Source organism: Engraulis encrasicolus, chromosome 11, assembly GCF_034702125.1.
Source record: "Engraulis encrasicolus isolate BLACKSEA-1 chromosome 11, IST_EnEncr_1.0, whole genome shotgun sequence".
In the NCBI taxonomy this organism is placed as follows: domain Eukaryota; kingdom Metazoa; phylum Chordata; class Actinopteri; order Clupeiformes; family Engraulidae; genus Engraulis; species Engraulis encrasicolus.
Genome location: NC_085867.1, coordinates 23,485,387 through 23,508,342, shown reverse-complemented (window position 1 = coordinate 23,508,342; position 22,956 = coordinate 23,485,387). Strand labels below are relative to the sequence as shown.

Sequence of the window (22,956 nt, the reverse complement as noted above, 5' to 3'; positions counted from 1 at the left end):
CCCTGAAGTTTACAGATGGTACTTATAAGCACTGACTTCCCACTTTCCACTTCACGGTTCAGGAACTAAGCTGACTAGCCAGTATTTATACCGTATACCAGACGGCAATACCTCACTGACGGTGTCAAACAGTAAATTGGCCACACCCCTTCTCTACTGATAATTTTCATACACCGTAGATCGCGGAAGTTTACAAGATCTTAGTAACACAGTTTCGTTTTCAGTATTTGAAGAACCTGTGATATGTATATTGGTTACCAAAGGATGGAAATATGAATAAATTATGATTTATTTTCCGATTTCCACACGACTGTTACAGTTTACAGTCTTTCCAGTCCTGATTCACTTGCTCTGTGGTTATTGACTTGGGTTACGAACAGACTCCACCAAGTGGTAAGGAAGATAACTGCACCTAACAGAAGCAAGATAACTGCACCTAACAGAAGCAATGGGTTTTGTTTTGATTTGTTAGACCTACCAGTATATCTCCTTATAGTCGAAATAATATTATTATCATACATATATTTATATGTGGTACATTTAGGATGTAGCCTATGTCTGAAGAAATGGAACAAAATAATTACCACACAAGATTCTGATGTGACCAGTGCTGGGTGTGTAGGCTAATAAGCTGTGGATTAAAGTAGAGTGATTGCAAGAAACAAAGACATTTGCTGCGAGAAGACAGCGTTTTAAGGTAGGCCTACACCGTTTGGTTATACATTTTGTTGACTTATGGTTGTGGTTTGAAGTAGCTAAGTTTGGCTTATTTGCTGCATGGTGGGTTTATTGCACAATGTAGACAGACTTTTTGTAAGCTATAGGCTACTATACTATATTTTGTAAGCCTACTCTTCTAAAAATCCCCACACCCAAAACTTTGTGCCCATACCCATCCTGTCTTCCTTAAACGATATTTCAATTTCAAACTGTCAAAATGACAGTGGAGTGCACATTTGCATGGAACAGTAGCGTGATGTAGCCTAACCTAGGCCTATGAATGCTTTGGACTGTGATGATGGCTCCAGTGGTGTAGTCTACTTTTTGAAGTGGGTATACTGTATATTTGAGCATTTTTTGATGTGTGTATAGTCTACTGTATATATTTGTGCTATTGTAAATAATGGATCAATCAATTTTAAGTGGGTATACTGTAATCCCTGAAATTTTGAAATGGGTGCGTATACCTGCGTTTTACGTAGACTACACCACTGGCTGTGCATTTCATCAAGGTGTAGGCTACAATTCTCCACTTCAGGTTGATATTTTGACAACACTAATGTCCACATGTAGTACGACTGCAGATTTCGTGGCTTTTGTCTTTTTGGTTAGGAAACCATGTTCGCTTTGTTTTTTTGTTTTTTTAAAGAGGGCCGCCAAGGGGAAAATTCTCCCGGTGGGAAAAGGTGGGCCACTCCGCCCCTGCATTACAATGCGTTGATTTGGCTCTGACATGCCAACAATTTTAATAAAAATATCTAAAATCTCATGAGCCTGAATGTTGCGCAATGAAACATCCAGCATCAATAAACAAATGGTAAAATTCTACACAGCCTTGTTTCGTAAAACAGGAAGGCCTCATATATACAAAGCATTTAGTGTTTTACCAAATGTTATTCTCCTCTTCTTCTTTCAGTTGGAACCCCAGACCCTGCAAGGCAAAGACTGGCAAAGGACCGTCATTCCCATGAATGGGGTGAGTAAACACGCACACACCAGGGGCTGAAAAAAATTCCCACCCGTCACTGTGGCAGGTAGATTCTAAAATCTACCAGTCACTCACAATTTTTACCAGTCACCTTTTTTACCAGTTCATATTTAACAGTTCCAAACATTGTAATGCCAACATTTTCTGATCAATACTTTAGTTTCAGAGGTCACACATTCATTTATTGTGATACAGATAACTCTTTTTACCAATTTGCTTACATTTTTGATGTTGGATGCTGTGTATAATTCAGCATTAACCCGTCTGCCTGTAGAAAAATTTCTCTCGTCAAGGTGACGAGTGGGTTGACATATTTCACCTGCCAAAGACCAAATTCACCCGTCATTGGCAAGTGGACAAGTGCTTATTTCCATCCCTGGCACGCACGCACACACACACACACACACACACACACACACACACACACACACACACACACACACACACACACACACACACACACACACACACACACACACACACACACACACACACACACACACACACACACACACACACACACACACACACACACACACACACACACAGTAGAGAATATGCTCTGAGCGAGTGTCCAGGTGTGCTTAAGGCATCACAGTACATTACATTACATTACACTTAGCTGTCGCTTTTATCCGAAGCGACTCAATGTTATTCACAGGGTATTGATTACAGTCCCTAGAGTAGAGTGGGGTTAGGTGCTACGAAATATAAATATACTGAAGCCTAACAACTGCGTATCCCCCAGAATCATCTGTGGGCAGCCGTGGCCTAGTGCAGTGTTTCCCAACCTTTTTTGTCTCATGTACCCCCCAAGCCTTTCTGTTGTGCCACGAGTACCCCCTAACTTGTGTTTACATTACTTTTTCTATCCCAGTGTGACTATGCTCCATGCATTTGTTAAAATTAAAATTTTCCAAGTACCCCCTTCAGTGTGCTCGCGTACCCCTAGTGGTACACGTACCCCTGGTTGGGAAACACTGGCCTAGTGGTTAGAGAGTTGGTCTTTCAATCTAGTGGTTGCAGGTTCGAATCCCCCCTGACCTCTCCCTACATCTCCATCCATGGCTGAAGTGCCCTTGAGCAAGGCACCTAACTCCACATTGCTCCAGGGACTGTAACCAATACCCTGAAAAATAGTAACTGTAAGTCGCTTTGAATAAATGAAAGCGTCAGCTAAGTGTAATGCAATGTAATGTAATGTAATGTAACCAACCAACGCCACTCAGGGACTTCCAGGTGTGTTTGTGTTGACTCTTGTGTGTGTTGTGTTTCAGATCGAGGTGAAGCTGTCCATGAAGTTCACTAGTCGTGAGTTCAGCTTGAAGAGGATGCCCTCGTGCAGGGAGCTGGGCGTGTTCGGAATCAAGATCTCCACTGTCACAAAGTGAGTAAACCATATGAAAAAGAGAGGAAACAAATCTAAACCTTAAAGATGCACTGTGTAATATTTTAGTCGTTTATTTCCAGAATTCATGCTGCCCATTCACAAATGTTACCTTTTTCACAAATACTTACCACCACCTCCAAAAGTCTAAGTATTCATTATGACTGGGATGCTTCCTCATGTCCGACATTTTGAATTTCCAGAAATAGACCCTTCAATGAAGCAGAAACACTTTGCACTGGTGGATGATGACCACACGTAGCCTTTAAGTCGTAGAAACTGTACATCCTGGTCAGCCGTGTGAAGCAAAGTTCAAAGTTGAAAGAACGTTGCCAGTCAGTGTATACATTGACACAGAATCCCAAATGGCCATGAGCCAAAGAACTGTGATAATCTGTTGAGTGAGGTCAGAGATCAGCGAGAGAGAGAGAGAGAGAGAGAGAGAGAGAGAGAGAGAGAGAGAGAGAGAGAGAGAGAGAGAGAGAGAGAGAGAGAGAGAGAGAGAGAGAGAGAGAGATGTTTTGTCTGTACAAGTGTGTGAGTTCTGCTATTGAATGGCTGCCAGCAGATCTCCAGCAAATGGCAGCTAGGTAGGTACGTACACGGTGGATTAAAGAATGGACCTACCGGGCCCGGGACCAGGCCCAGGGGGGCACAGGTCCAGAGGGGCTAAGACAACTTGCCCCCATCCACCAACAGCATTGTAATCTCGGGAGCCAGATCCACCTGTATGGGATGTCGGAGAATGTTAAACAAGTGCTTAGACCAAACCCCATCCCTATTCTTAACCTGATTTTGACCTGCGGACCTGGTTGAAAATACGGATGGCCCTTTAATCTTCCTCCCTCACAGTACCTGGTATTATACTAGTTATAGTACATTTGCTAAAGATGCCACGGTGATATAGCCTCTCTAACACCATAATGCCCTGGGCCACTTCACATGTGTGTGACTGGAATCGTAGCAAAAGTTTAGGTCCTCACTATGAAGTCCCACACTCTAAACACAGAGTTCTATGGGGGCTGTATGTGTAAAACTCTAGAAGGACTGGACGGCAAAGGGTTCCGTCCCTGGGAACCTAGAAAGAAGAGGACATGGGGCACACACTCTCCTCTCCTCTCCTCTCCTCTCCTCTCCTCTCCTTTCCTCTCTTCTCATCTCCTGTCCTCTCCTCTGCTCTCCTCTCCTCTCCTCTCCTCTCCTTTCCTTTCCTTTCCTCTCCTCTCCTCTCCTCTCCTTTCCTGAACTCTCCTCTCCTCTCCTCTCCTTTCCTCTCCCCTCCTCTCCTCTCCTCTCCCCTCCTCTCCTCTCCTCTCCTCTCCTCTTGTCTGCTCTCCTCTACTCTTGGCCGGCTGGGGTCAGCTGATCCTGTCCAAGCTGACAGGTGTAATCTCAGAGCCAATCAGAGCTGAGCAATCGGCCAATATCACCTTCCCTGACCCCTATGGCTGTCAACACCTCCTCCCACTGTTGTTGTTGTTGTTGTGGTGTTCTTATAACCTGGTTCTCATGTGAGCTCACAAAGTTGGGAGAAAATGTACGAGGGAGAACCAGGCTACTGTTCTTGGGCCAGTGGTTCCCAAACATTTTCAGAGGGGACCCCTTTTTGGACTTCAGAATATTTTTGCAAAAAATTCCATTAACCCATTTTGTCCTAAGCCCTTTTTGGGAAAGGGTGCCCTCTACCTATTAAATCCTAAATATCTCAGCCTCCGAAGCACATACAAACATGAAATGAGTTACATTTAAAAGCTAGGACCCTCGTTTTGCCTTTGAATGTGTTCGTTCAGCTCTAACTTACACACATTTTTAATAAAACAGCTCATATCTCAAAATCCTGAATGCAGCGTATGTGTGTCTCCAGGACACAAAGGGTTAACCCCTTAGCATAGAGCCTATGTTATAACCTCACCTCAATATCAATATTTTAGTAATTTATTGGAACTTGTTTCTACGCTTGGTGAAAATAATAACAAATGTGCAGATTCTCATTCATTCAGCTCATGCTAGTGAAAAGACTTTAAGCAAGTGTGGACTTGTTGTGTGTGTGTGTGCGTGCGTGCGTGCGTGCGTGCGTGCGTGCGTGCGTGCGTGCGTGCGTGCGTGTGTGCGTGTGTGCGTGCGTGCGTGTGTGGATGACTGACATTGATGAGGCATGCTGGTAATGAGTGCCTTAATAGTTTTAGGATCGAAGTTCGTTAAGTCTGTAGAGACAACATGTCAATGTTGACATCAACAAGGTCCGCTCCGCACACACTGCTGCCGTCTGATAGTGAGTGCTGTGCTGCCAAGCGGAAAGGGTAAACCATGTAACGGCGTAGTAGAACAAAGCAGTGTGTGCTCTCACACAGAAGGAGTTGGGGAGTGGCCTCATAAGTATGTGGCTAATTAAGACCTGACGCCTGAGACGGGAGCCTCGCTACAGTGCACAACTCAATGCACATACAGTACAGTATGTCACAGAAGTGTGTACACCCCTCACATTTCTGCAGACTTGTAATTTTGTCTTTTCATGGGACAACATTTAAGAAATTTCACTTTGACACAATAAATGGTAGCCAGTGCACAACTTGTATATAGCTGCTTCAATTTATTGTTCACTCAAATAATTTGAAACGCAGCCATTAATGTCTCAAAAATATACCTCACAAAAGTGAGTAACACTCTATGTAACAATCCATGATGGACTGGCCATATAGCACAGTGTTTCTCAACAGGGGTGCTGGGGCACCCTGGGGAAACGTGGCTGATAATTATGTAATATAATACATATTTGTCTAAATTGATAAGTCAATGCTAGTCAGTGGAATCTTTCATCTGCCATTTACACACAATAAAGTAAATATAGGTCGCCCTAGTCAGCTGCAACTTCGAACGTAGGTCGTGTGACGTCTCCAAATGTGTTACTTTTCTAAGCTTTCGTGGTATCGGATGCGATGCCATGTTACGGCTTGTTGGTTTGCGGTGCCTTGACATTTTTCACGAATTGAAAGGGTGCCTCGCCTAAAAAAAGGTTGAGAAACACTGATATGGCATACAGGGCATTTGTCTGGTGGACTGTTTGTGATTTTTGGCCTGGCCCTCCCTTCAATGGTATCAGTCCTCATGCCACTACAGAGGCCTAGCCAAGACCTGGGCTTCGCTACAGCGCACAGCTAAATGCACATAGGTCAGTGACGTTTCAGCAGTAGCAAGTCAGGGCAGCGTAACGACAGCCAGTGCCACTATTGGTTGGATTTTTTGTTTGTTTTTTGTTTGTTTTTAGCGGACTATCTAAGAAGCATATTCATTGCGGCATATCAACCACCAGTTAGTTACTAATCAATTTATGGGCATTAAATGCTGTTACACCACCTGACGGCTGAGCCCAAAAAAACGTCTTTCACCCACATACATAACTCAGCATATCTCTAAGCTGATGTGAATACAAATGTACTATTAAAGGTAAAATAGTAGTACAGAAATAATTTCATAGAATTATCCATAGTTTCATAGAATGTCAGAACATACTGTATGTGCTGAACCGATGTGTTACATGTGCAATTGTACATTTTTACTGCTCTATTTGCCCCATTTTATTTGCCATGGATAATAATGCACCTCGTGGTTTCCCCTCCCAGGCGAGAGCGGTCCAAGGTGCCCTACATCGTGCGCCAGTGCCTGGAGGAGATCGAGAGGAGGGGCATGGAGGAGGTGGGCATCTATCGGGTGTCAGGAGTGGCCACGGACATCCAGGCTCTGAAGACGGCCTTCGACACCAGTGAGTACCAGTCTCTCTTGGGAGACACCAGGGGTGGCTGCAGGAAGAACTGCATTATAAAAATCTTTTGAACATTACAGTTGTTATTATTATATATATCCAAATGGGGACACACAGGCATAGACTATCATTGTGAAAGGGGGTGCGCGAAAGTGTGGCATGACGAGTGTAAGGGGGGCCTTGACTGCAATTTACCGGTATATGGGGGTCCTTGTCATGGTAAAGTTTGGGATCCCGTGTAGTAGATAGTCATGAAAGAGAAATGTATTTACTTGCTTCTTGAGGGTTGAGAGAGATGTGCCTAATCTTGCTGTTTCTGGGAGGTTGTTCCACCACTGAGGAACAATGACAGAGAACAATCTTTGTCTCTGTCTCTGGTCTTGTATGTCTCTGTCCCTCTTTCTCTCCCTGCCTCTATCTCTCTGTGTTTGGCTGTCTGTCTCAGACAGAGCTATAAAATGCCATATTGTTATTTGTGTGCATGCATATTCATTAGTCTCTTTCTCCGCATTACACCAGATAATCCTTGTTTTACGGGCCAGCGCACCACCATATGTTACAGCTGTCTGCTTAATCTATTGTCTGAGTTTACTAATGTGTGAAGAATAGAATTAAACCCCACATACTATATGCCTACTTAATCTCTCCTGATATATTGAGTTTTCCCTGCACTACAGAACTGTACGATGATACATATAGTAATTCAAGCTAAAACCTAATGTCCTAAATACAAGATTACATCATACCACTACTTAATGTCTGTTTTGAAAAGACTGCGTCGTGATCTGTTCTTGATTGCTTGTTCCTCAAAGAGGGACAGAGACAGGTTGTACATAGTAGCTGGTGCGCTACAGCTTGTCCTCTTATGTAAGTTTGTGAGAAACATTATTGTCTTGGTTATTCCCATCACATCTTAATACCTTACTATCCCCATATCTTCGTAATCATCTTGTTACGCAAAAGAAAATCCTGTACCTATTTTACCAGGATTAAACATTTTTTTGCCACAGGATGTTCCCACAAATTCTAGAAGCACTCCATTATATCACAGCATTTCTACGTAAAATAAGTCTATAAAGTTCTTGCTAGCCCGTAGTTTATCTACGATAACTTTCCACAAAGTAGTCATACTACAAAGTATTTTTTATGTGCCCACAAATCAGACATTCCTTGATTTCCGTCTTCTTGAATGAACACTTAACCCGTTAAAACACGGCGTCATAAATTTGCTGTTACCAGACTGGCAATGGCTGAGTCATAGTGCATTACTAAAGGCCCTGTGTTATGTCATAGCAGTGTAGTACTATGGTAATTAACTTTTCAATGACTATTTCTGCGTGCCACTGGTGGTACAGCGTGCATTATGGGGCTAAGGACGCTTAAGTGTTGACACTTAACTTAATGACACTCTTGTGGTTGAACGAAGAGAAGACACCGGAGCAGCTCAGATGGGATGCTTTTTCTTTTTAATTCAAGTGCACAACATGTTAGGGACTAACGTTTTGATGACAAGCCATCTTCATCAGAGTCCATGAGTACTGAAGAGAGAGGAACCCAGTTATCTGGTATCCCCTGATTTGACAGGTGCAGGCCTATGCAGTTTGGCAATAGGCGATTGGTCCTTCTCATCGGTTACTCGTTAAGTCCACACCCAGGGAAAACTATTTACAAAGAAAAAATCATTAAACAAGTGAAAGGTGCATATAAATACAGAATAGAAAATACAAGAAAATATATGTACATGGAATGCCATTTTATAAGGCTAGGTGGATACTTATTAGTCATAGAGGCCTATGTAAAAAAGGTATGCATGATCCCAACATCATATTATGATAAACTTGCTCAGACTTAACAAAAGCAGGATAGACTCAGCTCCTCATTGAGGCCAGAGGGTTCAAGCGAATTTAATGTAAAAATCCAAAACGCCTCTCTGCGTAAAAGTTTCTTAATGACGTCACCACCTCTAGGGGGAGAGACAAGCCGTTCAATGCCCCAGAACTTAAAGTGGTAGTTCGCTATTTTAGACATTAAGTCCTGTTTGTGTGACTTCTGGGGTGAAGTAGAGATGTTCTCATCACAATTTTGACATTTGGTGCTGAACTGAGCATTTGGGTATCCAAGACTGCAGCCCCCCCACCTTTACATTGACTCCAATAGAGCACTCAAGCAATCGATTATAAAATGGCATTAAACTTTTGTTTGAGAAGACATGGAACTCACCGTGTGGTCAGTGGTAGACAGCGATAAATTGACCCGAAAATTGCAGCGAAATATGGCCTCTAACTGTTGTTTAGCATTTGGCGGACCTATTTTTCCCTATGTCCTCAAGTATGTCTATGTGTTCTAAGGTTGAAAGATTCCTTTCAAGTCCTCCTACTTGTCCAGCACTTTGGACAGCTACCTCTGTTGTATTTTAAAGTGCTTTATAAATAAAATTGACTTGACTTGACTTGACAGACACCGTTGAATAGCAGTAGACATCCAGCCAGTAGGTAGCGATAGTGTGTTGTTTATGTAGACATCAAGGAGCGAGGTAGAACGGCTATCTTTGAGCGGGACTGGCTACAAAAACTACAGCTTGCATACAAACCATAGATAGTAACGTAAACAAACGCACCCCCATTTCCGGTCGCGCGGAGTAAGACAGACAATAATGATAATATATCTTCTCTGGAAGCGTATTACGCGGTGATTTTCGAGCCAACGTATCGCTGCCCACCTCTGACCACTCGGTGAGTTTCATGTCTCTGAAAACGAAATTTTAATGCCATTTTATGATCGATTGCTTGAGTGCTTCATTGGAGTCAATGTAAAGGTGGGGGGGCTGCAGTCTTGAATACCCAAATGCTCCGTTCAGCACCAAATGTCAAAATTGTGATGAGAACATCTCTACTTCACCCCAGAAGTCACACAAACAAGGCTTAATGTCTAAAATAGCGAACTACCACTTTAAGCGAGGCCGGTGATCCATGCTTGGCTTCCATGTAATGTCTTGCCATAGCATACAGTATGTGGTGTTATTTGTGCGTATAGCAGTTTTATGCTCAGCTATCCTCAATTTTAATTGACGTTTAGTTTGGCCTACGTACTCTTATGGTGAGTCTGTGTCCTCCTTCCAGACAATAAGGACGTGTCGGTGATGATGAGTGAGATGGATGTCAATGCCATGTAATGTAATGTAATGTAATGTAATGTGTCCTCCTTCCAGACAATAAGGACGTGTCGGTGATGATGAGTGAGATGGATGTCAATGCCATGTAATGTAATGTAATGTAATGTAATGTGTCCTCCTTCCAGACAATAAGGACGTGTCGGTGATGATGAGTGAGATGGATGTCAATGCCATCGCGGGGACCCTGAAGCTGTACTTCCGGGAGCTGCCTGAACCCCTCTTCACTGACGAGCTGTACCCCAACTTCGCAGGGGGCATCAGTGAGTACCTCTCTGATTTATTTGGTGTTCTGATGAGATATGTTGCCTCATCAAAGTGAGTGCGTTACAATATGCGACCTTGCCTCCTTCCCTTGCGCTTGTCCCCTCGTCCCGCCTCTTGGCCCCTCCTCCGTGGAGAAAACGATTACGTTTCCCACCTGTCAGCCTAACCACAACTTTTGAGGGAATGTTTTTCATTCACCATCCCAATTGCTCATGAGAAAAAGACTCTATAAGCTTTTGCAAGATATTGAAATATAATGCTGTTGTCAGTGATGTCATCATGACACTTCCTGGTACGAGGAGACAAGCACAAGTGGAGGAGGCAAGGTCGCATATTGTAACGCACTCACTATTTTACCAATAGGCTATTAACAAAGCCCTAACCCAGTGGCTCCCAACCTTTTTCGGCCCGGGACCCCATTTTGACATCCCAAAGACCCCAAAGACATTTTTTTAACTGCCCCAAAAAAAACCCATGACAAGCTAACTTGTATGCTATTAAACCTATGGATATTTATTTTAATCTAAAATTGTATGTGGCATTTTAGTCGAATATTTACCAGTGTAAATCCTTTAGTCCAGTGGTATCTTGCTGTGACTCCCATTGACGAGGTGGCGCGTTCGAGACCCTGAGGGGGGACGGACTGCACGGGAACGCGTCGGGTTACACAAATGTATAGTGCAAATAAAAAGTATACATGCACTCACTCGGGTCTGTGGAGCATCTGGCCAGAGAGGCTGGATAATACTCCTAGAATCTCTGATGTGGCCTTGTCTGAGAAGGGCAGTCATTGGTAATGCCGTGTACAGACCAAGAGCGAACGGAGCGAACGAAGCGACGGAAGTCATTATTTCTCTATGGAGGGCACGCGACCTGCGCTACCAAAGCGAATTCGCCAGGAGCGAAGCTTCTTGCGCTACCAGAGCGAATTTTGAAGATTAAACTAAATCTAATCGCAGGCGAATTCGCTCTGACGCTGTTCGGCGGCAACCAATCGGAACGTTCATATCTCCGAATGTCCCAGGCTGTCAAGCCAGAGCCGTTATGTGATTAGCTGCATCAAACATGTCAATGCTGCGTCTCGAGCGAATACAGCGTATTCAAGGCGAAACTTCTTCTGCTACCCACGCTACCAGGCAGCGTAGTTCGCTCTTGGTCTGGACACGGCATAAGTGGTTAGGGCGTCAGACTCGTAGCCCCAAAGGTTGCCAGTTCCACTCCGGAGTCCGACCCGCCAGGTTGGTGGGGGGAGTAATTAACCAGTGCTGTCCGCCATCCTCCTCCATGACTGAGGTACCCTGAGCATGGTGCCGTCCCGCTGCTCTGCGCCATTGGGGTTTGCCCCCCTTGCATGGGTGAGGCATAAATGTAATTTCGTTGTGTGCAGTGCGCAGGGAATAGTTGAGTGCTGTGTCACAATGACAATGGGAGTTGGAGTTTCCCAGTTGGGCTTTCTTTCGTCTTCTTTGGTCTCATGCGGTGTCTCTGCCTCTGCAGCTCTGTCTGATAGTGTTGCCAAGGAGAGCTGCATGCTGAACCTGCTGCTGTCGCTGCCAGAGCCAAACCTGGTCACCTTCCTGTTCCTGCTGGACCATCTCAAGAGGTACCATCACATACACACACACACACACACACACACACACACACACACACACATACACACACACACATATATGCACGCATGCACACACATACACGCACGCACGCGCGCACACACACACACACACACACACACACACACACACACACACACACACACACACACACACAATGTCCTGCCCAACATCTAAAAAGTTGATAGGGTGATCCAAAGGTTGCAGGTTTATCTTGTCCATAACGGTCTAGTAATACCACATCCATGGCTGAATATGTACCTGATCAAGACATCCAAACCCACATTTCTCCAGCCACTGTAGCCATAAATTATGTTATATTACATTGCACTTAAATGGCCCATAATCCTATATCTAACAATAGAGTGTAATTATAATATAATATAATATAATATAATATAATATATAGGGGTGGGCATAGATTATTTTTTTTAATCTAGATTAATCTCACTGTAATTATGAAATTAATCTAGATTAATCTAGATTAATCTATATCAAAATGGCTCATTCAGAATAGGCACGATAGCGAAATAATGCCGAAAAAAACCTTGGGGTTTCTTAAGACAGATGGCGCATTAGACCAGAGCTCATCTTTTTTCCAAAATGCATCTCATCTTCAAAAAATGGTCATGTTGATACTTGGAGATGAAAAAATCACAGCAATATGTGTAAAGTGTGTCCAATATGTTAGGAAGCATTTACAGTTGTAAGATACTGAAATTTCAAAATGAACAGCGCTATAAGTTGTAGAGGCAAATACAGATAAATCTATCAAACATTTAGGCTATTTAAACAATATTACCTCAACAATTCAGTATTTCTAATGGGCAGAGAGAGAGAGAGAGAGAGAGAGAGAGAGAGAGAGAGAGAGAGAATCTGCCACTGACTGTTAAAAGGAGCAGCGGCTCCTTTAAGAGAGGGAGGAGCTCTGCGCGTAGTAGGCACAGCCACAGACCTGCAGCCCTCAGCAGAGCCAGGCTACTGGATATGCCTATCTAGAACCTAGGCCTACAGCACTGGCACACGGCGATTTGACAGTTGTTCTCAGAGTTAGAATGCCAGATGAGTTACAACTCGACATGAATTCAGTTTGCAAAAAAAAAAGTCAAGCGCGACAACCGCGAGGTTTATTACCGTCGGACATGAGAATATCTCACTGAATCGCAAATGTGCGCGATTGCAACACAAACATTCAGCGAGAGTAGATATTGACAGTTTCAGTTTGACAATCTTCAAAATGCATAGGACTATCACACGGAATGTTTTGCAATTATAGCACAGGCAAGATTTCTGGAAGTTGTTTATGTATTCTATGCAATGCGTGAGGAAATGTAGGCTATGTCGGGCTGGTAGCTACTCACACACAATAATGTCTCTCTATGCTTCACCTCAAACAATAACGTCTCTTTAGTCTACCACTTATGAAAAAGCACTCAAACAACAACTACCACGGCAGAGGGATTAATGTTTTCAGCTTGCAAACACTTCATATTTAGTAGGTCTGCTGAAACAACAGGTGGAGAGAGGAGAAGCGACTGGAGCGCAGTCTAAAAGCGTCTGTCAATTAAACGCTATGGTGACGTGCATACCCAAACTCCAAACCTATATTTTGAGAATAGATTAACGTGCGATATTTTCTTTATCGCGCGACAAGAGTCTCACATTATCGCAGCACGTTAACGCCGATAACGGCCCACCACTAAATAAAATATATTGTATTGTGCCATCAGGGTTGCGGAGAAAGAGGGCATCAATAAGATGTCCCTGCACAACCTGGCTACGGTGTTCGGCCCCACATTGCTGCGGCCGGCCGAGAAGGACAGCAAGATCCCCACCAACCCCACCCAGCCAATCAGCATGGGGGACAGCTGGTCACTGGAGGTCATGTCACAGGTAAGCAATGGACTACTACACACTAATAATTACTGATACTAATAATTACTGATACTACTACTACTACTACTACTACTACTACTACTATTACTACTACTACTACTACTACTACTACTACTACTACTATTACTACTACGTGCGTACTACTGCTACTACTACAGTACTACTACTACTACTACTACTACTACTACTACTACTACGTATGTACTACTACTTACTTAGTTACTACTACTACTACGGCTTACTTACTACTACTACTACTACTACTACTACTACTACTACTACTGCTACTACTACTACTACTAATAGTAATAATCATAATCATAATAATAGTAATGATGATGATGATGGCGACGACAAGGATAATACAGTATGAGAACCTATTTATCACATCAGCCATTAATAGTTTTGACTACGCCTGTGCGCACACACACACGCACACACGCACGCACGCGCGCACACACACACACACACACACACACACACACACACACACACACACACACACACACACACACACACACACACACACACACACACACACACACACACACACACACACACATGCCCCCTGTGTGCCGTACTAATCTCCCGAGTGGTGTGTTTGTTCTCTTATCTAATGACTCTGTTGCTATGGGTGACTAAAGGCTTGGCGATGGCATGGCAGTGTCTCGTTAGAATATCCTGGTTGACCCCCGTCTCTCTCTCTCTCTCTCTCTCTGCTCTCTCTCTCTCTCTCTCTCTCTCTCTCTCTCTCTCTCTCGCTCTCCTTCCTTCTCTCTCTCTCTCTGTCTCTGTCTGTCTGTCTGTCTCTCTCCCTCTCTACCTCTCGTTCTCTTTCTCTCTCTGTCTCTGTCTGTCTCTCTCTCTCCCTCTCTCTCTCTCTCTCTCTCTCTCTCTCTCTCTCTCTCTCTCTCTCTCTCTCTCTCCCTCTCCCTCGCTCTCTCTCTCTCTCTCTCTCTCTCTCTCTCTCTCTCTCTCTCTCTCTCTCATACAGCTGTGAATGGGGAGGTTGTTTTAAATGTTTAATTGAGGGGTGTGTGTGTGGTGGGGGGGGGGGTGTACCATTCACATTGGATTGTAAGTGAAGGCTGATGTGGTTGTAAGATGACGCACAAATGGTCCAATAAACGAGTGTTGAATCTCTCTCTCTCTGTCTCTGTCTCTCTGTCTCTCTCTCTCTCTGTCTCTCTCTCTCTCTCTCTCTCTGTCTCTCTCTCTCTCTCTCTCTCTCTCCTCTCTCTCTCTCTCTCTCTCTCTCTCTCTCTCTCTCTCTCTCTCTCTCTCTCTCTCTCTCTCTCTCTCTCTCTCTCTCTCTCACCAGGTCCAGGTTCTGCTCTACTTCCTCCAGCTTGAGACCATCCCCACCCCGGACAGCAAACGACAGAGCATCCTCTTCTCCACGGAGGTGTAGAGCGAGTGCCACCCCTTCATCCACCTCCTCCCTGCTCCCTTCCTCTTTCCTTTCTTTGGACCTTTGGACGGCTAGATCAGGATTCAGGACCCAACAAGACTGTACTTGTGACCCAAGACTCTACTGTACTAGCCGAGACTGTGGCCTGACCCCCCCCCCCCCCTTCCCCCCTGATATAGTAGTAGTAATAGTAATAATAACATGGCACAAACAAACATTTCCACTGTAACTGCTTTGTTCTGTGGATAGTTGTTGACTGTCCTGATTGAAGCGGTGAACTTTTTTGACTGTAATCTCTAGCCATGGCCACTAGGTGGCAGTCATTACCTCTGTACCCAGCAGAAGAGGGCAGTGGTGTTCTCTTCTTCTCCATCTCTCTCTCTCTTACAGTCTCTCCCTCTGCCAGCCCTCCACCTCTCCATCCTCCACTTCTTTGCCTTCAGCAACACCCCATAATAAGCACCACCAGTCCCACATCTCTGACTGACAGACAGAGCATCACTTCACTTTGTCCTTGTGTGTGTGTGTGTGTGTGTGTGTGTGTGTGTGTGTGTGTGTGTGTGTGTGTGTGTGTGTGTGTGTGTGTGTGTGTGTGTGTGTGTGTGTGTGTGTGTGTGTGTGTGTGTGTGTGTGTGTGTGTGTGTGTGCGTCTGTGTGAAGATTCACACCGCATTCACTTCATATGAACTTCTGGAGAACAGTTTTTTGCAACCCTCCTCCGTAGGCTACTCTCTCCATAGTCTGCTCTACCCAGGTCAGCGTCTGTCAGTTTTGTGTTGGCTGTGCAGGATGCTAAAATGGCGCCTTCGTAGTTTTAGCGTAGGCTTTCTTTACCCAAAACTCTCGCACAGGATCGCTCAAGCGCGCCATGCTGAGTAACTCAGTTCCGTGACTGCTTGGCGGTCGCATTTTAGTCCTGTGTCCCTCGTTTGACCTTTTCCTGGTTATTTTTCTTTTCTTTTCTTCTGGCGTCCTTGTGATATTTCTGAACTTGCTGTAAAACAGGTTAGCAGCATACAGTACAACGGCTTCTTTTGTCTCCAGCGTTGTATTTCAGTACTGTCCTCTGGAAATATCACAAGTAGAACTACTGTGTGCATTATATTTTGCCAACTAGGGGGTAAATCTGAGGGTTTAGTTTTTTTTCCTCTGGATTTTTTTGTCTGTGGGTTTATACTAGTACAAAATTCCAGCACTGAAGAGATTTTGAGTGCGTTGAGAAACTTCAAGCTCTGACAACAACTGATTCACGTCACCATGGACACCAATTTGTAGGCCTGTTGTAAGATTATTTATGTAATAATTTTCTTGGAAAATCAGCCTCACCTCCATGGAAAAAACTACCATTGTTCATTTTGCCATCTACAGTAGATAATGCAGTATGTGTCATTGCCAGTTTTTTTTTCATCGGATACAATATGGAATTCATCCTCCACATTAATGAAGAGCTGACATGATGCACGGAAGACCTCAAAAGGACAACAAGGGAGTGTTGTGGACTCGTGGGTGATTTGATTACCCCAACTGCCCCCTTCCCCATTCCCCCTCTTCCCCCCTCAACCCCAAACTCCCCCCTTGGAATGTTTGTCGGATGCAGTTTTGTTGGTGAAGCTCAAGCCTGATCGTGTACAAACGTTTGTGAATGAGAAGAGTTTTGCATTTGGCGGATGTGCAAACTGGTCACACATCCCAATGGGGAGGCCGAAGAGGTGGACAATACTGTATGTGTGTGTGTTGGTTGGTGGTGGATGTGTGTGTGTGTATGTGTGTTTGCGTGTTTGTTTGTTTGTGTGCATGTTTGGGATTGTGTTATGGGGATGTTAGATTCAGCATAAGAGGACAATTGCAGCATTGTACTCCCTCACTGCTGAGTGACTTCACCATGGCTGTATGGGCGGCCACTTTCGTTTTTGTTTGTTTGTTTGTTTGTTTGTTTTTTTTTACGTTTTCTCAGTTAAATCTAAAGCATTGTCTTGGTTGACCATCTACTTACTGTACATGTAATGTCATGCAGGACCCACCATAACCAGGAGTCAATGTCTCAACACATCCACACACGTTTCCAGTTTGCATTTATGCCCTCATGATTCCGAGGCATATGTATCCATTGTTCAATTCATGTAATGGTCCTGCCAAAATATTTTCTATTTTTATTTTGGAGAGAAGAAAAGAAAACTTAATAATTGTGTCTGTACATAAGCATAAAAGCTTTACATTTGTTTGTTTGTTTTTTATTTTAATTTTATTTGTATGTAATCTCATTGATAATTTATTCAGGATTTTATGTTGGGATTGTAATGAAGGATGTGAGTATTAACTGTCACAGTCTGACACTTCTGAAGGAACCAAGCGATGAGGAAAGGACCAATCTCTGTTATTTTTAATCTGTGTTATTTTTTCTGTTCATCTGGGGCCTATACTAAGAAGCTGGTTCAGGAGTAAACCAGGTTAAACCATTGGTACCTTAAGCATTTGCAAAAAAAGGCTGCTGAATGCCTAAGCCCTTTTTAAGAAAATTTGCCATCAGTCTATAAGAAAAACAAAATATCTCAGTCTCTGAAGCACATAAAAACATGCATTAAGTTGCATTTAAACGCCAAGAAACCCTCATCTTGCATTAGAATGTCTTCATTCAGCTCTAACATACCAATATGTTTAATAAAATCGTCTTAAATCTCATGAGCCTGAATGGTGCGTCATGCAGCTCCAGGCGCCAGGGCCAATGTTGCGCAAGGCAACGTCCAGCATCAATGGGTTAAGTTAATAGGTAAATCACCTCATAGAAGAGCCTGGTGTCCTCATTTTAAAGAAAACTAGTACTTCAGGCTCTTCTATTAGATGATTTACCTCTTAACTTAACCTGGTTTACTCCTGAACCAGCTTCTTAGTATAGGCCCTCCTGGGATCTCATCTTTCATTCACTTCGATGCTCAAGCCAGGACATGAAGTGGTGGAGGCAGTACCTCTCTCCTCTCTCTTCACTTTAGATAGGAAGGACTGCCTGTCATGAAATACAGTAGAGGACCCATGCACCACCCCCCCCCCCCCCTCCCTCCCTGTCCCCTTGCGCTGGCCTGGCCTGTCATGATAAAGAGGACCCATGCACACACACACCCCTTTCCCCTTTCCCCTTGTGCTGGCCGGGCCTGCTCAGAGCATTGCGTACAGTACAATACGTACCGGATAGTTACCGTACTAGCCACCGCAATGTTGCATTTCGCAGCAGGAGAGAAAATGGCATCCACAACACGAAAAGACTTGACAGAAAGAGGAATACGACAACCATGGCATTGAGTTTTGACAGAAGAGTACATGTGCACTTAACTGCCGTAGATGTGGAGCGGAGCAAGCAAGGGCAACCGCGTCCTCATTGGCAGGGAAGCTGACAGGTGGGGACAAAGGGGTCATTTGTCCCGGGCCCAGGTAGAGAGGGGGCCCAAAATTGGGTTTCTATTACATTGCAGGTATTGGATGGAGGGAGGGCCCTTTCAGATTACTTTGTCCTGGGCCCAGTAAAAGCTGTCAGCGGCCCTGCTTATTGGCACTTGTGTCCGTGTGTGTGCACAGTAGACGCCCCACACTGTCCACACGGCAGAGGCCTGGTTGTGTAGAACTTGTATGTCTTGCTCCTCTGTGGTATACTTCAATAATACTATACAGCAGTGCCTCTGTCATTGTGTAAGATGTTTTTAAGTGTTTTAAGTAATGCTGTAATATTAGGCAGTACTCTCTTTTTGTCGATAATATGAGGTGTCCTTTCTGGTCAGAGAAAGAGAGGAGAAAGAAAAGAGAAGACAGGAGCAAAACTGAAGAAGAAAACTGGATGATTCACTGACGGTTTTTCCACATTTGTTTTTTTTCTTTTGGAGGGCAATAGTCTACTACAGCTTTCTAGCCTATCAAACCCTTTAGCAGTTTTCCTTAAAAGCTGTGCCAACACACACAGTGTCAAGCTGCTCAATCCTCGTTATCCTTACAAATCAACTCTCTCAGCTAGTGAAATTAAGTTAATAATGCTCCCTCACGTGTCTTATATGCTGCCTGTACTGTAGAAAGGGTTGGACATGTGACCTGTGGCAGGACCCCCCCAATTGGACAATTTTGTGAGGAGATGCTGTTATTGGTCACTGCCTGGACAGGAGATGCTGTGATTGGTCACTGCCTGGACACCTGAAGGAGCTGCTCGTGATAGTGTGGTCATATTATAGGAAAGCAAAGAAAGGCTTTGGTGATTTGGTTTAACATGCAGGCATGTTTATTAAAAGAGGCTTTTTTCTCTCTTCTGAACTGTGTTTTCTTAAAACGTGTTGTCCTTCTGTATGATGTTCTAATAACACCGAATAAACCTACTGCATACTTGTTACCGTAGGATGACTTACAAACACGCGTGGAGGTCATTTCAGTAACATCTGCAACATACAGTAGAGATGGAATAGAGGAAAAGGAATAATCATTTTGTTTTGGTTTGCATACTGTTCTGACAGCTGTTAAAATGAAAAAAAAAATGAAAAATATCTTCATGCTTCATATCATAAATGAAAATGACACTTTTTTGTTTAGCAGTGAAACCAACTGTATACTGTTGGAGTGCATTCCAAAATATACATTTTGAAGGAAACTCGTCTCGTTGTATTCATTTTCTGGGGTGATATTTGGAGTAGGCCTACATTTGATTTTTCTTCAAATGTTGGAGCACAAAAGTAGCCTACCTGTAAGCAAAGAACATGCACATTGAAATTTTTCAGAGGTACTGTATGCGGGGTAGTTTGTTAACAGAATGTATGCTTCCCTTTCACAATTGCTATCTTTTTCAGTAATCTTTTAGCCTGGTGATGCCATCCTATGTACTTCCACCCAAAGATTTTGGCTCCTCACATAGTCTGGCAACACCCTCCTAGCTCGGTTCGCTCACTGTTCTGCCAATCAGCAAACAGTTGAGAGTCGTGACGCAGAACAGACCCGCGGAGTCCGTTACTGATTGGTTATGGTAACATTATTCACACTTTTGTCTTGTTATCTGTATGCTTTTGCAACACTATTGTAACAGTCATGCTAATAAAGCACAATTTGAATATTATTTTGATGGCCCTGCCGTGGCCTAATGGTAGGGCACTGGGTTACTATGCGGGCGACCCGGGTTCGATTCTGGCCCAGGTCATTTGCCAATCCTTCCCCGTCTGTCTCTCTTCCTACTCATTTCCTGTCTCTCCTCCACTGTACTGTCAGAAATAAAGGCAAAAAATCCCTAATGTACGTATGTATTGAATTTGAATTTGAATTCAAATCTCCAATGATTTGAAATGGCAGACTATTCTCAGACTATCTCCCACCCTCCATGGACACGGATTCAACAGTCGGCTTTCGCCCAGGCTAGGAATCTTTGCCACCACCCCCAATTTCTACGTACTCGTTATGATTTGAAAATGTGCACTTTTCATATATAGCCTATACAGTATATACTATATGTAATATTCATGTATGCTATACATATGGGCAGTTAGTAAGCGGTTAGGGCGTCAGACTTGTATCCCAAATGTTACTTGTTCGACTCCCGACCCGCCAGGTTGGTGGGGGGAGTAATTAACCAGTGCTCTCCCCCATCCTCCTCCATGACTGAGGTACCCTGAGCATGGTACCGTCTCGCCGCACTGCTCCCTTCGGGCCCCATTGGGGGCTGCCCCCTTGCACGGGTGAGGCATAAATGCAATTTCGTTGTGTGCAGTGTGCTGTGGACTGTTGTGTTATAATGACAATGGGAGTTGGAGTTTCCCAGTTGGGCTTTCACTTCACTCTCATATACAGTCAGTAGGTGGATCTTCTCTATGTCAACTATTTGAATTGCCAGTCATGGACACCTTAAACTGCAAAGCCTCCTGCACGCTGGTCATACCAGAGTAAAGTAGTTCCTAAATGACTAAACTCTCATGAACAAATAAAGTATGTGAGTGGCCATTGTAATAATTTAGGAAATAAACCACTGTGAATAAAAAATATCTGCACACTGTGCCCTGAGTAAGGTCATGTGACCAAAAGCTTGGCCATTAAAGGGGAAAAAAGGATTACAGTGTGCCCACATGTTTCATTCACAGTTTTCCGTTTTGTTTGGCACCTTTTAGTGAGTGTGGTGTAATTCGTTTCAATATAGGAAATAATCAACTGAAATGTAATAAATAAACAATTGTAAACGCTGGACCTTTAAAATGTCCCTGCTCTCCCTGAATGTTGTTACATGGCTATACTGTTCAGAAGATACAGTCAGTCCAAACTCTACTGTATGTGTGCATATTAAAATGTCCGCTGAAGCGCAATGAGAGAGAGAGAAAGCATTTGCATGCATTCCCCATTCATCTTAGAGCTCTTTTGATCTGGATAATTGGGGCTCATTGAGCGTGAAGTCACGCCCCTGATGCGGCTCCATGCTATACAGGCAGCCTGTGCAGAAGTCCCCCCTCCAGTCCCTCTGCTGCATCCTAGCATCAAGACCTGACCTCAACGCATCCCGATATAGGCCCTGTCCTGGGGAGGGTTAGCGCCTACCCTGCCTGCATGCGTGTGCACGAGTGTGCGTCAGGGCTTGACACTGGCACCTGCCAACCGGCTAAATGCTGGTAAAACTTGGCAGTGGCTAGAAATACTTAGCCAATTCGGCTGGCAGCTTATTCCTTGATATGACATACGTATCATAGTAGCCTATATTCTGTTGCTTGCCCCTATATCAATTATTTGTATTTAAGTTCAAGAAAAAGGTCAATAACTCAGTTTCTATTTGCTTGATAAACTGCCATGTAGAAAGCTATACACTGATCTTGCTATAGCACCTCATCTTCTGAGGTGAGACATACACTATCATGATAAAGAAAATAAAACGGTAACACTTTATAATAATGTTCCTTAGTAAAGACTCAGTAAATAATTAACTAATGATGAATAAAACATTAACAAATGTTTTTATTATTAACTAAGTTTTATTAATGCTTTATAAAATATCTACAAATGATATATGCAAGATTTTACACACCTTATAACAGAGTATTTTAGTCATTTACAAGCAACTTGTAAATGTTTCATAAATATAAAATATTAACATAGCATTTCCTAGTCATTTACAAGCATTTGTTTACATTTCCTAGTCATTTACAAACGTTTGTCAATGTTTTGTTCATCAATAGTTAATTATTTATTAAGTCTTTATAATGCTTTTTTGCATCCATTATTCTAAAGTGTTACCATAAAAACAATATAAAATCTTTGGCTATGGACTACCTGAATGGCTAGTGACACGGGCAAACCACTAGCCACAGTGGCCAGTGGGTGAAAAAGTTAATGTCAAGCCCTGGTGTGCGTGCGTGCACACGTGGGTGATGGTGGTGCCTCCTCCCTTGGCCCTCAAGGAGGATCTTGACTTGAGGCATGTTCCCACAGTCAGCGCTCCACTGTATCCGCACGGTACGTACTCAGTGATTGAGGGAATACCAAGGGTGAGCGAGAAGATAGCTGTAAGGAGAATGAGACTTGCAGGACATTGCCAAAGGCACCCAGAACTGCCAGCCAGCAAACTGGTGCTATGGGAACCATCCCATGGGTGCCGGTTAAGAGGACATCCCACACTAACATTTGTGGACATACTCAAGAAAGACGCCGGAGCCCAGAGTACCAGCGAACTGAAAAGATGTATGGAGAATCGGGATGACTGGAAGCAACGATGGAAGGCTCATCTGAGGATGACCTAGAGAGATTGCCAACAC

General features: G+C 43.7%; 1 protein-coding gene across 4 annotated transcripts in view; it reads left to right on the top strand.

The window, feature by feature from the left end:
- The window catches only part of bcr (BCR activator of RhoGEF and GTPase), a 236,463-nt gene extending 218,298 nt beyond the window's left edge, over positions 1 to 18,165 (top strand). For all 4 annotated transcript variants that reach the window (XM_063210234.1, XM_063210233.1, XM_063210232.1 and 1 more), the window contains 7 exons: positions 1,637 to 1,696; positions 2,986 to 3,095; positions 6,716 to 6,855; positions 10,153 to 10,287; positions 11,789 to 11,894; positions 13,635 to 13,797; positions 15,122 to 18,165. In XM_063210234.1, coding sequence (XP_063066304.1) covers positions 1,637 to 1,696; positions 2,986 to 3,095; positions 6,716 to 6,855; positions 10,153 to 10,287; positions 11,789 to 11,894; positions 13,635 to 13,797; positions 15,122 to 15,211 — 804 coding nt within the window. In that variant the 3' untranslated portion in view covers positions 15,212 to 18,165. The remainder of the gene's footprint in view (positions 1 to 1,636; positions 1,697 to 2,985; positions 3,096 to 6,715; positions 6,856 to 10,152; positions 10,288 to 11,788; positions 11,895 to 13,634; positions 13,798 to 15,121) is intronic.
- Positions 18,166 to 22,956: the final 4,791 nt, after the last annotated feature.